The 17,899-nt window shown below is 49.8% G+C and overlaps 1 protein-coding gene across 2 annotated transcripts in view; it reads left to right on the forward strand.

The window, feature by feature from the left end:
* Positions 1 to 17,899, forward strand: part of LOC102801754 (GPI-anchor transamidase component GPAA1-like) — a 48,889-nt gene that overhangs the window by 8,606 nt on the left and 22,384 nt on the right. For both annotated transcript variants that reach the window (XM_085499927.1, XM_085499928.1), the window contains exon 5: positions 1,290 to 1,455. In XM_085499927.1, coding sequence (XP_085356053.1) covers positions 1,290 to 1,455 — 166 coding nt within the window. The remainder of the gene's footprint in view (positions 1 to 1,289; positions 1,456 to 17,899) is intronic.

Below are 17,899 nucleotides of genomic sequence, written 5' to 3' on the forward strand. Positions count from 1 at the left end.
TTGTAGCCAAAGAGATTGAACTTTTTATTTGCCGTCTTAACGTCTTGACACCTGATTATAATGTGCTATTTATTACTTTGCTTCCATGGTTTCGTTGTGCCAGTTCCTCCCGAGTCTCGGTAAGCTCTGCCGTTGAAATCTACATAGTACCGGGCGGGCAAGCTCCTAGGGTTTGTCCGGCACAACTTGCCATTGTTCTTGTTAGCTTTTAGCACCTTCGTACAATGGGTTACGTCTAGTTTGAATGCTGTTATTTCCGGAGATTTTGGCGAACTTCAATGGAAAATTGTCAGATATAACATTGATTGAAGAAGAACTGATGAAATATCGTGAATTTTGTATTTGTAATGGTAATGAGACTTAATCAATGATTACTTGTGACGATTGCATTACTCAGTGCGTGGGTTTGGCACCCGAAACTGTCAAAATTTTTTACCACCGGACAACGGCGAACACCAACAGAAAAGATAGTATCGAAAGAAGAGCATGCCTAGACACTTTCTCTGTGATAATATTTTTTAGGAGTCCTTAGGAATTGTTGTTGTAGGCACTCAAAATCTTGTTCTAGTTACAGTTGCTATTAATTAAAACATGTGAAATTTGTGAAGTTAAACGTTCATCTGTTGAAATTCCGGTTATGAAATACGTATTTTGACCTTTCACACCTAAACAAACCCAGTGCGCATGTGTAATGATCGTAGTTTCATAATGCGCGTATATTTAATAGTCACATTAAAAAAAATGGTACTTGTGTAAACAATCGCAAACTATCATAGACATCAAAGATGAGATAAACAATGTCCTTATCAGGATTAATTTGGGTTGAAACAAAAGGAAATAAGCCAGTTAAGAGGCTTAAGTGGCTACTTGATTGGCGTCGTGGCTCCTTCCGTTAGTACGTTCCATGCTAGGAGTCACTTCCTGGTACAATTTATTTGGTTTTTTCTAGTAAAAGAACTCACAACGTTGTGTGAATTCAGAGTGTAAACATCAGATTACTCACTGTATTTGATTATGACCTATCAGGTCACGGGAGACATACTTTGCATTCTGGGACACTTAAAATAAAGTATTTTACAGTAGCTAGTACACAATCAATGTAATATTTTCATGTAAGAAAACACTGACGGTGATTCTGATTATTACATTAAAAGAATTGTTATAATTTATTGTCAAGAAAAACTGTTTCAATTCCTACTGTCTTATTGTGAATTTGATTTTGTGCCTATTGTTTTTTGAAAACTACATAACAATGTACATTCATGTATTATCTCTTTGTCCATCAATAGCTGATATCGGGTACCAATGTGTATGGTATACTGCGAGCCCCTAAGGTGGCTGGTACAGAAGCTGTGGTGTTTTCTATACCATTTAGAAAAGGCAAAGATGCTAAGAACCTTGGCGGCACATTGCATGGTATTGGTCTAATGCTGTCTTTGGCAAAGTTTTTCAGAAGTAAGTTGATGAATCAACTGTAAAAAAGAAATTCTGTCTAAATAGTGAAGTCTGCTTCAACTGAACAGTAAAATCATTAACATTATAGTAACTTTTAGAGCATTTATATTAGTGTTGTATCAATGTCTTTGCTGGTAAATGATGGCATTCAAATGGCAACTGTTCTACAGCAGTACATGTATATGTATGAGTATGTACGAACAAAAACTGGACAAGACAGAAACTGAAAAAGTCCACCTCAGATTCTGTAGGCACATTCTAAATGTGAATAACAGATCAAGCAACATTGCAGTAAGAATGGATACTGGTCGATTACCATTGTTACACTTACTATACTATAAGGCAATAACTATGTACAAACATTTAATTACATTGAAGCACAGTCCCTCCACACCTGGTTAGGAAATGCTCCGAGGTCTATTGTCACAATGCGTTTCGCGTTAGTAAAATTAGCTTACTGGTAATCCCCACACTGTCTACATCAACATAAAATTAGCATATAGTATGACATCATTAGCATATAGTATGACATCATTAGCATATAGTATGACATCATTAGCATATAGTATGACATCATTAGCATATAGTATGACATCATTAGCATATAGTATGACATCATTAGCATATAGTATGACATCATTAGCATATAGTATGACATCATTAGCATATAGTATGACATCATTAGCATATAGTATGACATCATTAGCATATAGTATGACATCATTTTCACCCAGAATACCTCGCAATTCATTTCTGCGCAGGTGTACACAACTTTATTTTCATGTTTCACTGCTGTGAAAGTTTCAACTTTCTGACTTTTGAGCATTTTATTTTAACGAAATGCGGGAAAACACGAAGATTTTGTCGACAGTGATATTAATTGGGATGACATAATGGAAGAAGAATCCCAGTATTTAGATGCAGGATATATGCATCGTCACCACCACCGTCGTCGTGTATGGCTTCAAGTTGACACCTTACCTCAAACAAGACTGAATTTTAACTGGAAAAAAACGAATGAAAAAATAAGAGAACAGCAATGGAAATAATATTTGCCATTTTTTGGGATATCTAACCTTCATATTGTACTAACTATATGATAGTTTAAGCCGAAATGTGCATATACGAAGGTCGATACAATCAGATACTTTCAGCATAACGGCGACAAAAGTAGGTATCGCCATCTTGAAAACAAAAATTCTGCCGAGAACATGTACCGAGTAACGTGACATACTGTTATCAAATATGATTAGAATGGGTCATATGACAATATAAACGGTTTGGTTATCTTAAAGCTACAATTAATTCCATCGGTAGTTCCTATTTCTCACGGAATAACATTTTCTGTTAGCGACACCAAACAGCCATCTATGGCAAAATCAAATGGAAAATGAATGACTGAAATGAACATCTTACCGGCACTTATGCACAAAGTAAAAAATATTGTTCGTAAATTAAAGTATCAAATAACAAATTGATTGTTTTGGGTGTGGTAACGCGATTCACCAGGGTTGAAACTTTCGTGGTACTATTGCCGTAACGCATACAGTAATAATGAATGAACATGGAAGCTACAGTTTGAAATCAAAATCTCTTTTTTTTCGTTATTTATAATGAACATAGATTTTAAACTACATGTGCTTTTTCCCAAAACCGATATGATCACACAGAGATTTGTAACTTTAAATAAAATTTACCGACTTTGATTAAAAACACGCAATATTTGTAGACTTAACACTGGACAGATGTGCTTCGAACGAGCTCCAAGATAATGCTATGACGTCACCGCTCTCTCTCCACAAGCGAAACACCCACTGTACACTGAGCTCCGGCGATTCACACCTTAGAACAATAGCGTTTCCTAACCGGAAGTTGAGGGACTGTGATTGAAGAAAGACAACATAGCTTTCAATGCTATGAAGGAAATGGAAACAAACAAAGAAAATGATTACTGGCTAACAAAACTCAACAAAATAGTGAATGAACATCAAATCCATATGGATATTACAAAACAAAACTTCAACAAAATGGCAGCAAAGTACTGCACTAACAAATGGAACATAGACATGCAAAGAACAGAATCTAAACTGAGGACTTACTGTTTATTCAAAAAAGACATTAAACAGGAATATTATTTTAACTGATAAGCAAGCGGTTCAAACAATGAGCAAATTCAGAATTAGCTGCCACCAACTATACATAGAAGTGGGTAGACACACAAAACCAAAAACAAAAATTCAGGACAGGAAATGTGACAAATATAACATGATTGAGGATGAAATCCATTTCATCACTGAGTGTGATCTCTGTACAGAAAATAGACAAGATTTATATAGTCTATTCTGCAATCCAAATTTCAAAAATTACAACAACAAAGATAAATTTATACACAGTTTAAACACAACTAACAAACAATGTCTACTTGGTTTATTAAATTACATACAAAAAGCCTACAAAATAAGAAAAGTAAAGGTGAAAATCAATTAATGTATTGTTGTGCTATATTTTCAGTGTGATTTAGTTGTTGTTTATTTGAAATCTATTATTGCATTATATGTGTAGTTTAATTGTAGTTTATTTTAAAAAGCTTTAAAACAGCAATTACCAAAACTGAAATGTCAGATTTCATTAAGGATGTAATTAGCATTATTCTACTGAGTTTGCTTTGGTGCCCACTGAGTTTGCCCTGCTGCCCACTGAGTTTGCCCTGCTTCCCACTGAGTTTGCCCTGCTTCCCACTGAGTTTACCCTGCTCTCCACTGAGTTTGCCCTGCTCTCCACTGAGTTTGCCCTGCTCTCCACTGAGTTTGCCCTGCTCTCCACTGAGTTTGCCCTGCTCTCCACTGAGTTTGCCCTGCTCTCCACTGAGTTTGCCCTGCTCTCCACTGAGTTTGCCCTGCTTCCCACTGAGTTTGCCCTGCTTCCCACTGAGTTTGCCCTGCTCTCCACTGAGTTTGCCCTGCTGCCCACAGAGTTTGCCCTGCCTCCCACAGAGTTTGCTTTGGTGCCCACTGAGTTTACCCTGCTTCCCACTGAGTTTGCCCTGCTTCCCACTGAGTTTGCCCTGCTGCCCACTGAGTTTGCCCTGCTGCCCACTGAGTTTGTCCTGCTTCCCACTGAGTTTGCCCAGCTTCCCACTGAGTTTGCCCTGGTGCCTAATGAGTTTGCCCTGCTGCCCACTGAGTTTGCCCTGCTGCCCACTGAGTTTGCCCTGCTGCCCACTGAGTTTGCCCTGCCGCCCACTGAGTTTGCCCTGGTGCCCACTGAGTTTGCCCTGCCGCACACTGAGTTTGCCCTGCCGCCAACAGAGTTTGCTTTGGTGCCCACAGAGTTTGCCCTGCCGCCCACAGAGTTTGCCCTGCTCCACACTGAGTTTGCCCTGCTTTCCACTGAGTTTGCCCTGCTTTCCACTGAGTTTGCCCTGCTTCCCACTGAGTTTGCCCTGCTTCCCACTGAGTTTGCCCTGCTTCCCACTGAGTTTGCCCTGCTGCCCACTGAGTTTGCCCTGCTGCCCACTGAGTTTGCCCTGCTGCCCACTGAGTTTGCCCTGCCTCCCACAGAGTTTGCTTTGGTGCCCACTGAGTTTACCCTGCTTCCCACTGAGTTTGCTTTGGTGCCCACTGAGTTTGCCCTGCCTCCCACAGAGTTTGCTTTGGTGCCCACTGAGTTTGCCCTGCTGCCCACTGAGTTTGCCCTGCTGCCCACTGAGTTTGTCCTGCTGCCCACTGAGTTTGTCCTGCTGCCCACTGAGTTTGCCCTGCTTCCCACTGAGTTTGCCCTGCTGCCCACTGAGTTTGCCCTGCTGCCCACTGAGTTTGCCCTGCTTCCCACTGAGTTTGCCCTCCTTCCCACTGAGTTTGCCCTGCTCTCCACTGAGTTTTCCCTGCTCTCCACTGAGTTTGCCCTGCTCTCCACTGAGTTTGCCCTGCTCTCCACTGAGTTTGCCCTGCTCTCCACTGAGTTTGCCCTGCTCTCCACTGAGTTTGCCCTGCTCTCCACTAAGTTTGCCCTGCTCTCCACTGAGTTTGCCCTGCTCTCCACTGAGTTTGCCCTGCTCTCCACTGAGTTTGCCCTGCACTCCACTGAGTTTGCCCTGCTGCCCACTGAGTTTGCCCTGCTCTCTACTGAGTTTGCCCTGCTCTCCACTGAGTTTGCCCTGCTCTCCACTGAGTTTGCCCTGCTCTCCACTGAGTTTGCCCTGGTGCCCACTGAGTTTGCCCTGCTCTCCACTGAGTTTGCCCTGGTGCCCACTGAGTTTGCCTTGGTGCCCACTGAGTTTGCTTTGGTGCCCACTGAGTTTGCCCTGCTGCCCACTGAGTTTGCTTTGGTGCCCACTGAGTTTGCCCTGCTGCCCACTGAGTTTGCCCTGCTGCCCACTGAGTTTGCCCTGCTGCCCACTGAGTTTGCTTTGGTGCCCACAGAGTTTGCCCTGCCTCCCACAGAGTTTGCTTTGGTGCCCACTGAGTTTACCCTGCTTCCCACTGAGTTTGCCCTGCTTCCCACTGAGTTTGCCCTGCTGCCCACTGAGTTTGCCCTGCTGCCCACTGAGTTTGTCCTGCTGCCCACTGAGTTTGCCCTGCTGCCCACTGAGTTTGCCCTGCTGCCCACTGAGTTTGCCCTGCTGCCCACTGAGTTTGCCCTGCTGCCCACTGAGTTTGCCCTGCTGCCCACTGAGTTTGCCCTGCTGCACACTGAGTTTGCCCTGCTGCCCACTGAGTTTTCCCTGCTGCACACTGAGTTTGCCCTGCCGCCCACAGAGTTTGCTTTGGTGCCCACTGAGTTTGCCCTGCTTCTCACTGAGTTTGTCCTGCTGCCCACTGAGTTTGCCCTGCTGCCCACTGAGTTTGCCCTGCTGCCCACTGAGTTTGTCCTGCTTCCCACTGAGTTTGCCCTGCTGCCCACTGAGTTTGCCCTGCTGCCCACTGAGTTTGCACTGCTGCCCACTGAGTTTGCACTGCTGCCCACTGAGTTTGCTTTGGTGCCCACTGAGTTTGCCCTGCCTTCCACAGAGTTTGCTTTGGTGCCCACTGAGTTTACCCTGCTTCCCACTGAGTTTGCCCTGCTTCCCACTGAGTTTGCCCTGCTTCCCACTGAGTTTGCCCTGCTGCCCACTGAGTTTGCCCTGCTGCCCACTGAGTTTGCCCTGCTTGCCACTGAGTTTGCCCTGCTTGCCACTGAGTTTGCCCTGCTTGCCACTGAGTTTGCCCTGGTGCCTAATGAGTTTGCCTGGCTGCCCACAAAGTTTGCTTTGGTGCCCGTCTTCATTTCCTACGTTGATAATGCTCTCAACTCTAAACCTCAAGCTCTGGGATTATTTAAATATGATCTTATTTCAACCATTATCACTACACCTTATCATTTAAGTAAACATATAATAGAACAAATACAGTATATTTAAATTATCCATTTCATTACTTTTTGTTAATTATTTGATTTGAATCTACAGAACAGACCTTCTGGTCAAAGGATGTAATTTTTCTCATCACTGAACATGAGCACCTTGAGTTTGCTTTGGTGCCCACTGAGTTTGCCCTGCTTCCCACTGAGTTTGCCCTGCTTCCCACTGAGTTTGCCCAGCTTCCCACTGAGTTTGCCCTGGTGCCTAATGAGTTTGCCCTGCTGCCCACTGAGTTTGCCCTGCTGCCCACTGAGTTTGCCCTGCTGCCCACTGAGTTTGCCCTGCCGCCCACTGAGTTTGCCCTGCCGCCCACTGAGTTTGCCCTGCCGCCAACAGAGTTTGCTTTGGTGCCCATAGAGTTTGCCCTGCCGCCCACAGAGTTTGCCCTGCTCCCCACAGTTTGTTTTTGTGCCCACTGAGTTTGCCCTGCTTCCCACTGAGTTTGCCCTGCTCCACACTGAGTTTGCCCTGCTTTCCACTGAGTTTGCCCTGCTTCCCACTGAGTTTGCCCTGCTTCCCACTGAGTTTGCCCTGCTGCCCACTGAGTTTGTCCTGCTGCCCACTGAGTTTGCCCTGCTGCCCACTGAGTTTGCTTTGGTGCCCACTGAGTTTGCCCTGCCTCCCACAGAGTTTGCTTTGGTGCCCACTGAGTTTACCCTGCTTCCCACTGAGTTTGCCCTGCTTCCCACTGAGTTTGACCTGCTTCCCACTGAGTTTGCCCTGCTTCCCACTGAGTTTGCCCTGCTGCCCACTGAGTTTGTCCTGCTGCCCACTGAATTTGTCCTGCTGCCCACTGAGTTTGTCCTGCTGCCCACTGAGTTTGTCCTGCTGCCCACTGAGTTTGTTCTGCTGCCCACTGAGTTTGCCCTGCTGCCCACTGAGTTTGCCCTGCTGCCCACTGAGTTTGCCCTGCTGCCCACTGAGTTTGTCCTGCTGCCCACTGAGTTTGCCCTGCTGCACACTGAGTTTGCTTTGGTGCCCACTGAGTTTGCCCTGCTTCCCACTGAGTTTGCCCTGCTTGCCACTGAGTTTGCCCTGCTTGCCACTGAGTTTGCCCTGCTTGCCACTGAGTTTGCCCTGCTTGCCACTGAGTTTGCCCTGGTGCCCACTGAGTTTGCCCTGCTTGCCACTGAGTTTGCCCTGGTGCCTAATGAGTTTGCCCGGCTGCCCACAAAGTTTGCTTTGGTGCCTGTCTTCATTTCCTACGTTGATAATGCTCTCAACGCTAAACCTCAAGCTCTGGGATTATTTAAATATGATCTTATTTCAACCATTATCACTACACCTTATCATTTAAGTAAACATATAATAGAACAAATACAGTATATTTAAATTATCCATTTCATTACTTTTTGTTAATTATTTGATTTGAATCTATAGAACAGACCTTCTGGTCAAAGGATGTAATTTTTCTCATCACTGAACATGAGCACCTTGAGTTTGCTTTGCCCTGCTTCCCACTGAGTTTGCCCTGCTGCCCACTGAGTTTGCCCTGCTTCCCACTGAGTTTGCCCTGCTGCCCACTGAGTTTGCCCTGCTGCCCACTGAGTTTGCTTTGGTGCCCACTGAGTTTGCCCTGCTGCCCATTGAGTTTGCCCTGCTGCCCACTGAGTTTGCCCTGCTGCCCACTGAGTTTGTCCTGCTGCCCACTGAGTTTGTCCTGCTGCCCACTGAGTTTGCCCTGCTTCCCACTGAGTTTGCCCTGCTGCCCACTGAGTTTGCCCTGCTGCCCACTGAGTTTGCCCTGCTTCCCACTGAGTTTGCCCTCCTTCCCACTGAGTTTGCCCTGCTTCCCACTGAGTTTTCCCTGCTCTCCACTGAGTTTGCCCTGCTCTCCACTGAGTTTGCCCTGCTCTCCACTGAGTTTGCCCTGCTCTCCACTGAGTTTGCCCTGCTCTCCACTAAGTTTGCCCTGCTCTCCACTGAGTTTGCCCTGCTCTCCACTGAGTTTGCCCTGCTCTCCACTGAGTTTGCCCTGCACTCCACTGAGTTTCCCTGCTGCCCACTGAGTTTGCCCTGCTCTCTACTGAGTTTGCCCTGCTCTCCACTGAGTTTGCCCTGCTCTCCACTGAGTTTGCCCTGCTCTCCACTGAGTTTGCCCTGGTGCCCACTGAGTTTGCCCTGCTCTCCACTGAGTTTGCCCTGCTCTCCACTGAGTTTGCCCTGGTGCCCACTGAGTTTGCCCTGCTCTCCACTGAGTTTGCCCTGGTGCCCACTGAGTTTGCCCTGGTGCCCACTGAGTTTGCTTTGGTGCCCACTGAGTTTGCCCTGCTGCCCACTGAGTTTGCCCTGCTGCCCACTGAGTTTGCCCTGCTGCCCACTGAGTTTGCCCTGCTGCCCACTGAGTTTGCTTTGGTGCCCACAGAGTTTGCCCTGCCTCCCACAGAGTTTGCTTTGGTGCCCACTGAGTTTACCCTGCTTCCCACTGAGTTTGCCCTGCTTCCCACTGAGTTTGCCCTGCTGCCCGCTGAGTTTGCCCTGCTGCCCACTGAGTTTGTCCTGCTGCCCACTGAGTTTGCCCTGCTGCCCACTGAGTTTGCCCTGCTGCCCACTGAGTTTGCCCTGCTGCCCACTGAGTTTGCCCTGCTGCCCACTGAGTTTGCCCTGCTGCCCACTGAGTTTGCCCTGCTGCACACTGAGTTTGCCCTGCTGCCCACTGAGTTTGCCCTGCTGCACACTGAGTTTGCCCTGCCGCCCACAGAGTTTGCTTTGGTGCCCACTGAGTTTGCCCTGCTTCTCACTGAGTTTGTCCTGCTGCCCACTGAGTTTGCCCTGCTGCCCACTGAGTTTGCCCTGCTGCCCACTGAGTTTGCCCTGCTGCCCACTGAGTTTGTCCTGCTTCCCACTGAGTTTGCCCTGCTGCCCACTGAGTTTGCACTGCTGCCCACTGAGTTTGCACTGCTGCCCACTGAGTTTGCTTTGGTGCCCACTGAGTTTGCCCTGCCTCCCACAGAGTTTGCTTTGGTGCCCACTGAGTTTGCTTTGGTGCCCACTGAGTTTACCCTGCTTCCCACTGAGTTTGCCCTGCTTCCCACTGAGTTTGCCCTGCTTCCCACTGAGTTTGCCCTGCTGCCCACTGAGTTTGCCCTGCTGCCCACTGAGTTTGCCCTGCTTGCCACTGAGTTTGCCCTGCTTGCCACTGAGTTTGCCCTGGTGCCTAATGAGTTTGCCTGGCTGCCCACAAAGTTTGCTTTGGTGCCCGTCTTCATTTCCTACGTTGATAATGCTCTCAACTCTAAACCTCAAGCTCTGGGATTATTTAAATATGATCTTATTTCAACCATTATCACTACACCTTATCATTTAAGTAAACATATAATAGAACAAATACAGTATATTTAAATTATCCATTTCATTACTTTTTGTTAATTATTTGATTTGAATCTATAGAACAGACCTTCTGGTCAAAGGATGTAATTTTTCTCATCACTGAACATGAGCACCTTGAGTTTGCTTTGGTGCCCACTGAGTTTGCCCTGCTTCCCACTGAGTTTGCCCTGCTTCCCACTGAGTTTGCCCAGCTTCCCACTGAGTTTGCCCTGGTGCCTAATGAGTTTGCCCTGCTGCCCACTGAGTTTGCCCTGCTGCCCACTGAGTTTGCCCTGCTGCCCACTGAGTTTGCCCTGCCGCCCACTGAGTTTGCCCTGCCGCCCACTGAGTTTGCCCTGCCGCCAACAGAGTTTGCTTTGGTGCCCATAGAGTTTGCCCTGCCGCCCACAGAGTTTGCCCTGCTCCCCACAGTTTGCTTTTGTGCCCACTGAGTTTGCCCTGCTTCCCACTGAGTTTGCCCTGCTCCACACTGAGTTTGCCCTGCTTTCCACTGAGTTTGCCCTGCTTTCCACTGAGTTTGCCCTGCTTCCCACTGAGTTTGCCCTGCTTCCCACTGAGTTTGCCCTGCTGCCCACTGAGTTTGTCCTGCTGCCCACTGAGTTTGCCCTGCTGCCCACTGAGTTTGCTTTGGTGCCCACTGAGTTTACCCTGCTTCCCACTGAGTTTGCCCTGCTTCCCACTGAGTTTGCCCTGCTGCCCACTGAGTTTGCCCTGCTGCCCACTGAGTTTGTCCTGCTTCCCACTGAGTTTGCCCAGCTTCCCACTGAGTTTGCCCTGGTGCCTAATGAGTTTGCCCTGCTGCCCACTGAGTTTGCCCTGCTGCCCACTGAGTTTGCCCTGCTGCCCACTGAGTTTGCCCTGCCGCCCACTGAGTTTGCCCTGGTGCCCACTGAGTTTGCCCTGCCGCACACTGAGTTTGCCCTGCCGCCAACAGAGTTTGCTTTGGTGCCCACAGAGTTTGCCCTGCCGCCCACAGAGTTTGCCCTGCCGCCCACAGAGTTTGCCCTGCCGCCCACAGAGTTTGCCCTGCTCCACACTGAGTTTGCCCTGCTTTCCACTGAGTTTGCCCTGCTTCCCACTGAGTTTGCCCTGCTTCCCACTGAGTTTGCCCTGCTTCCCACTGAGTTTGCCCTGCTGCCCACTGAGTTTGCCCTGCTGCCCACTGAGTTTGCCCTGCTGCCCACTGAGTTTGCCCTGCCTCCCACAGAGTTTGCTTTGGTGCCCACTGAGTTTACCCTGCTTCCCACTGAGTTTGCTTTGGTGCCCACTGAGTTTGCCCTGCCTCCCACAGAGTTTGCTTTGGTGCCCACTGAGTTTGCCCTGCTGCCCACTGAGTTTGCCCTGCTGCCCACTGAGTTTGTCCTGCTGCCCACTGAGTTTGTCCTGCTGCCCACTGAGTTTGCCCTGCTTCCCACTGAGTTTGCCCTGCTGCCCACTGAGTTTGCCCTGCTGCCCACTGAGTTTGCCCTGCTTCCCACTGAGTTTGCCCTCCTTCCCACTGAGTTTGCCCTGCTTCCCACTGAGTTTTCCCTGCTCTCCACTGAGTTTGCCCTGCTCTCCACTGAGTTTGCCCTGCTCTCCACTGAGTTTGCCCTGCTCTCCACTGAGTTTGCCCTGCTCTCCACTAAGTTTGCCCTGCTCTCCACTGAGTTTGCCCTGCTCTCCACTGAGTTTGCCCTGCTCTCCACTGAGTTTGCCCTGCACTCCACTGAGTTTGCCCTGCTGCCCACTGAGTTTGCCCTGCTCTCTACTGAGTTTGCCCTGCTCTCCACTGAGTTTGCCCTGCTCTCCACTGAGTTTGCCCTGCTCTCCACTGAGTTTGCCCTGGTGCCCACTGAGTTTGCCCTGCTCTCCACTGAGTTTGCCCTGGTGCCCACTGAGTTTGCCCTGGTGCCCACTGAGTTTGCTTTGGTGCCCACTGAGTTTGCCCTGCTGCCCACTGAGTTTGCTTTGGTGCCCACTGAGTTTGCCCTGCTGCCCACTGAGTTTGCCCTGCTGCCCACTGAGTTTGCCCTGCTGCCCACTGAGTTTGCTTTGGTGCCCACAGAGTTTGCCCTGCCTCCCACAGAGTTTGCTTTGGTGCCCACTGAGTTTACCCTGCTTCCCACTGAGTTTGCCCTGCTTCCCACTGAGTTTGCCCTGCTGCCCACTGAGTTTGCCCTGCTGCCCACTGAGTTTGCCCTGCTGCCCACTGAGTTTGTCCTGCTGCCCACTGAGTTTGCCCTGCTGCCCACTGAGTTTGCCCTGCTGCCCACTGAGTTTGCCCTGCTGCCCACTGAGTTTGCCCTGCTGCCCACTGAGTTTGCCCTGCTGCCCACTGAGTTTGCCCTGCTGCACACTGAGTTTGCCCTGCTGCCCACTGAGTTTGCCCTGCTGCACACTGAGTTTGCCCTGCCGCCCACAGAGTTTGCTTTGGTGCCCACTGAGTTTGCCCTGCTTCTCACTGAGTTTGTCCTGCTGCCCACTGAGTTTGCCCTGCTGCCCACTGAGTTTGCCCTGCTGCCCACTGAGTTTGTCCTGCTTCCCACTGAGTTTGCCCTGCTGCCCACTGAGTTTGCCCTGCTGCCCACTGAGTTTGCACTGCTGCCCACTGAGTTTGCACTGCTGCCCACTGAGTTTGCTTTGGTGCCCACTGAGTTTGCCCTGCCTTCCACAGAGTTTGCTTTGGTGCCCACTGAGTTTACCCTGCTTCCCACTGAGTTTGCCCTGCTTCCCACTGAGTTTGCCCTGCTTCCCACTGAGTTTGCCCTGCTGCCCACTGAGTTTGCCCTGCTGCCCACTGAGTTTGCCCTGCTTGCCACTGAGTTTGCCCTGCTTGCCACTGAGTTTGCCCTGGTGCCTAATGAGTTTGCCTGGCTGCCCACAAAGTTTGCTTTGGTGCCCGTCTTCATTTCCTACGTTGATAATGCTCTCAACTCTAAACCTCAAGCTCTGGGATTATTTAAATATGATCTTATTTCAACCATTATCACTACACCTTATCATTTAAGTAAACATATAATAGAACAAATACAGTATATTTAAATTATCCATTTCATTACTTTTTGTTAATTATTTGATTTGAATCTATAGAACAGACCTTCTGGTCAAAGGATGTAATTTTTCTCATCACTGAACATGAGCACCTTGAGTTTGCTTTGGTGCCCACTGAGTTTGCCCTGCTTCCCACTGAGTTTGCCCTGCTTCCCACTGAGTTTGCCCAGCTTCCCACTGAGTTTGCCCTGGTGCCTAATGAGTTTGCCCTGCTGCCCACTGAGTTTGCCCTGCTGCCCACTGAGTTTGCCCTGCTGCCCACTGAGTTTGCCCTGCCGCCCACTGAGTTTGCCCTGCCGCCAACAGAGTTTGCTTTGGTGCCCATAGAGTTTGCCCTGCCGCCCACAGAGTTTGCCCTGCTCCCCACAGTTTGCTTTTGTGCCCACTGAGTTTGCCCTGCTTCCCACTGAGTTTGCCCTGCTCCACACTGAGTTTGCCCTGCTTTCCACTGAGTTTGCCCTGCTTCCCACTGAGTTTGCCCTGCTTCCCACTGAGTTTGCCCTGCTGCCCACTGAGTTTGTCCTGCTGCCCACTGAGTTTGCCCTGCTGCCCACTGAGTTTGCTTTGGTGCCCACTGAGTTTGCCCTGCCTCCCACAGAGTTTGCTTTGGTGCCCACTGAGTTTACCCTGCTTCCCACTGAGTTTGCCCTGCTTCCCACTGAGTTTGACCTGCTTCCCACTGAGTTTGCCCTGCTTCCCACTGAGTTTGCCCTGCTGCCCACTGAGTTTGTCCTGCTGCCCACTGAATTTGTCCTGCTGCCCACTGAGTTTGTCCTGCTGCCCACTGAGTTTGTTCTGCTGCCCACTGAGTTTGTTCTGCTGCCCACTGAGTTTGCCCTGCTGCCCACTGAGTTTGCCCTGCTGCCCACTGAGTTTGCCCTGCTGCCCACTGAGTTTGCCCTGCTGCCCACTGAGTTTGCCCTGCTGCACACTGAGTTTGCTTTGGTGCCCACTGAGTTTGCCCTGCTTCCCACTGAGTTTGCCCTGCTTCCCACTGAGTTTGCCCTGCTTGCCACTGAGTTTGCCCTGCTTGCCACTGAGTTTGCCCTGCTTGCCACTGAGTTTGCCCTGGTGCCCACTGAGTTTGCCCTGCTTGCCACTGAGTTTGCCCTGGTGCCTAATGAGTTTGCCCGGCTGCCCACAAAGTTTGCTTTGGTGCCTGTCTTCATTTCCTACGTTGATAATGCTCTCAACGCTAAACCTCAAGCTCTGGGATTATTTAAATATGATCTTATTTCAACCATTATCACTACACCTTATCATTTAAGTAAACATATAATAGAACAAATACAGTATATTTAAATTATCCATTTCATTACTTTTTGTTAATTATTTGATTTGAATCTATAGAACAGACCTTCTGGTCAAAGGATGTAATTTTTCTCATCACTGAACATGAGCACCTTGAGTTTGATTTGCCCTGCTTCCCACTGAGTTTGCCCTGCTGCCCACTGAGTTTGCCCTGCTTCCCACTGAGTTTGCCCTGCTGCCCACTGAGTTTGCCCTGCTGCCCACTGAGTTTGCTTTGGTGCCCACTGAGTTTGCCCTGCTGCCCACTGAGTTTGCCCTGCTGCCCACTGAGTTTGCCCTGCTGCCCACTGAGTTTGTCCTGCTGCCCACTGAGTTTGCCCTGCTTCCCACTGAGTTTGCCATGCTGCCCACTGAGTTTGCCCTGCTGCCCACTGAGTTTGCCCTGCTTCCCACTGAGTTTGCCCTCCTTCCCACTGAGTTTGCCCTGCTTCCCACTGAGTTTGCCCTGCTCTCCACTGAGTTTGCCCTGCTCTCCACTGAGTTTGCCCTGCTCTCCACTGAGTTTGCCCTGCTCTCCACTAAGTTTGCCCTGCTCTCCACTGAGTTTGCCCTGCTCTCCACTGAGTTTGCCCTGCTCTCCACTGAGTTTGCCCTGCACTCCACTGAGTTTGCCCTGCTGCCCACTGAGTTTGCCCTGCTCTCTACTGAGTTTGCCCTGCTCTCCACTGAGTTTGCCCTGCTCTCCACTGAGTTTGCCCTGCTCTCCACTGAGTTTGCCCTGGTGCCCACTGAGTTTGCCCTGCTCTCCACTGAGTTTGCCCTGGTGCCCACTGAGTTTGCCCTGGTGCCCACTGAGTTTGCTTTGGTGCCCACTGAGTTTGCCCTGCTGCCCACTGAGTTTGCTTTGGTGCCCACTGAGTTTGCCCTGCTGCCCACTGAGTTTGCCCTGCTGCCCACTGAGTTTGCCCTGCTGCCCACTGAGTTTGCTTTGGTGCCCACAGAGTTTGCCCTGCCTCCCACAGAGTTTGCTTTGGTGCCCACTGAGTTTACCCTGCTTCCCACTGAGTTTGCCCTGCTTCCCACTGAGTTTGCCCTGCTGCCCACTGAGTTTGCCCTGCTGCCCACTGAGTTTGTCCTGCTGCCCACTGAGTTTGCCCTGCTGCCCACTGAGTTTGCCCTGCTGCCCACTGAGTTTGCCCTGCTGCCCACTGAGTTTGCCCTGCTGCCCACTGAGTTTGCCCTGCTGCCCACTGAGTTTGCCCTGCTGCACACTGAGTTTGCCCTGCTGCCCACTGAGTTTGCCCTGCTGCACACTGAGTTTGCCCTGCCGCCCACAGAGTTTGCTTTGGTGCCCACTGAGTTTGCCCTGCTTCTCACTGAGTTTGTCCTGCTGCCCACTGAGTTTGCCCTGCTGCCCACTGAGTTTGCCCTGCTGCCCACTGAGTTTGTCCTGCTTCCCACTGAGTTTGCCCTGCTGCCCACTGAGTTTGCACTGCTGCCCACTGAGTTTGCACTGCTGCCCACTGAGTTTGCTTTGGTGCCCACTGAGTTTGCCCTGCCTCCCACAGAGTTTGCTTTGGTGCCCACTGAGTTTGCTTTGGTGCCCACTGAGTTTACCCTGCTTCCCACTGAGTTTGCCCTGCTTCCCACTGAGTTTGCCCTGCTTCCCACTGAGTTTGCCCTGCTGCCCACTGAGTTTGCCCTGCTGCCCACTGAGTTTGCCCTGCTTGCCACTGAGTTTGCCCTGCTTGCCACTGAGTTTGCCCTGGTGCCTAATGAGTTTGCCTGGCTGCCCACAAAGTTTGCTTTGGTGCCCGTCTTCATTTCCTACGTTGATAATGCTCTCAACTCTAAACCTCAAGCTCTGGGATTATTTAAATATGATCTTATTTCAACCATTATCACTACACCTTATCATTTAAGTAAACATATAATAGAACAAATACAGTATATTTAAATTATCCATTTCATTACTTTTTGTTAATTATTTGATTTGAATCTATAGAACAGACCTTCTGGTCAAAGGATGTAATTTTTCTCATCACTGAACATGAGCACCTTGAGTTTGCTTTGGTGCCCACTGAGTTTGCCCTGCTTCCCACTGAGTTTGCCCTGCTTCCCACTGAGTTTGCCCAGCTTCCCACTGAGTTTGCCCTGGTGCCTAATGAGTTTGCCCTGCTGCCCACTGAGTTTGCCCTGCTGCCCACTGAGTTTGCCCTGCTGCCCACTGAGTTTGCCCTGCCGCCCACTGAGTTTGCCCTGCCGCCCACTGAGTTTGCCCTGCCGCCAACAGAGTTTGCTTTGGTGCCCATAGAGTTTGCCCTGCCGCCCACAGAGTTTGCCCTGCTCCCCACAGTTTGCTTTTGTGCCCACTGAGTTTGCCCTGCTTCCCACTGAGTTTGCCCTGCTCCACACTGAGTTTGCCCTGCTTTCCACTGAGTTTGCCCTGCTTCCCACTGAGTTTGCCCTGCTTCCCACTGAGTTTGCCCTGCTGCCCACTGAGTTTGCCCTGCTGCCCACTGAGTTTGCCCTGCTGCCCACTGAGTTTGCCCTGCTGCCCACTGAGTTTGCTTTGGTGCCCACTGAGTTTGCCCTGCCTCCCACAGAGTTTGCTTTGGTGCCCACTGAGTTTACCCTGCTTCCCACTGAGTTTGCCCTGCTTCCCACTGAGTTTGACCTGCTTCCCACTGAGTTTGCCCTGCTTCCCACTGAGTTTGCCCTGCTGCCCACTGAGTTTGTCCTGCTGCCCACTGAATTTGTCCTGCTGCCCACTGAGTTTGTCCTGCTGCCCACTGAGTTTGTCCTGCTGCCCACTGAGTTTGTCCTGCTGCCCACTGAGTTTGCCCTGCTGCCCACTGAGTTTGCCCTGCTGCCCACTGAGTTTGCCCTGCTGCCCACTGAGTTTGCCCTGCTGCCCACTGAGTTTGCCCTGCTGCACACTGAGTTTGCTTTGGTGCCCACTGAGTTTGCCCTGCTTCCCACTGAGTTTGCCCTGCTTGCCACTGAGTTTGCCCTGCTTGCCACTGAGTTTGCCCTGCTTGCCACTGAGTTTGCCCTGCTTGCCACTGAGTTTGCCCTGGTGCCCACTGAGTTTGCCCTGCTTGCCACTGAGTTTGCCCTGGTGCCTAATGAGTTTGCCCGGCTGCCCACAAAGTTTGCTTTGGTGCCTGTCTTCATTTCCTACGTTGATAATGCTCTCAACGCTAAACCTCAAGCTCTGGGATTATTTAAATATGATCTTATTTCAACCATTATCACTACACCTTATCATTTAAGTAAACATATAATAGAACAAATACAGTATATTTAAATTATCCATTTCATTACTTTTTGTTAATTATTTGATTTGAATCTATAGAACAGACCTTCTGGTCAAAGGATGTAATTTTTCTCATCACTGAACATGAGCACCTTGAGTTTGCTTTGCCCTGC

This window comes from Saccoglossus kowalevskii, chromosome 6 (genome assembly GCF_978046115.1).
Source record: "Saccoglossus kowalevskii chromosome 6, keSacKowa6.1, whole genome shotgun sequence".
Lineage (NCBI taxonomy): Eukaryota > Metazoa > Hemichordata > Enteropneusta > Harrimaniidae > Saccoglossus > Saccoglossus kowalevskii.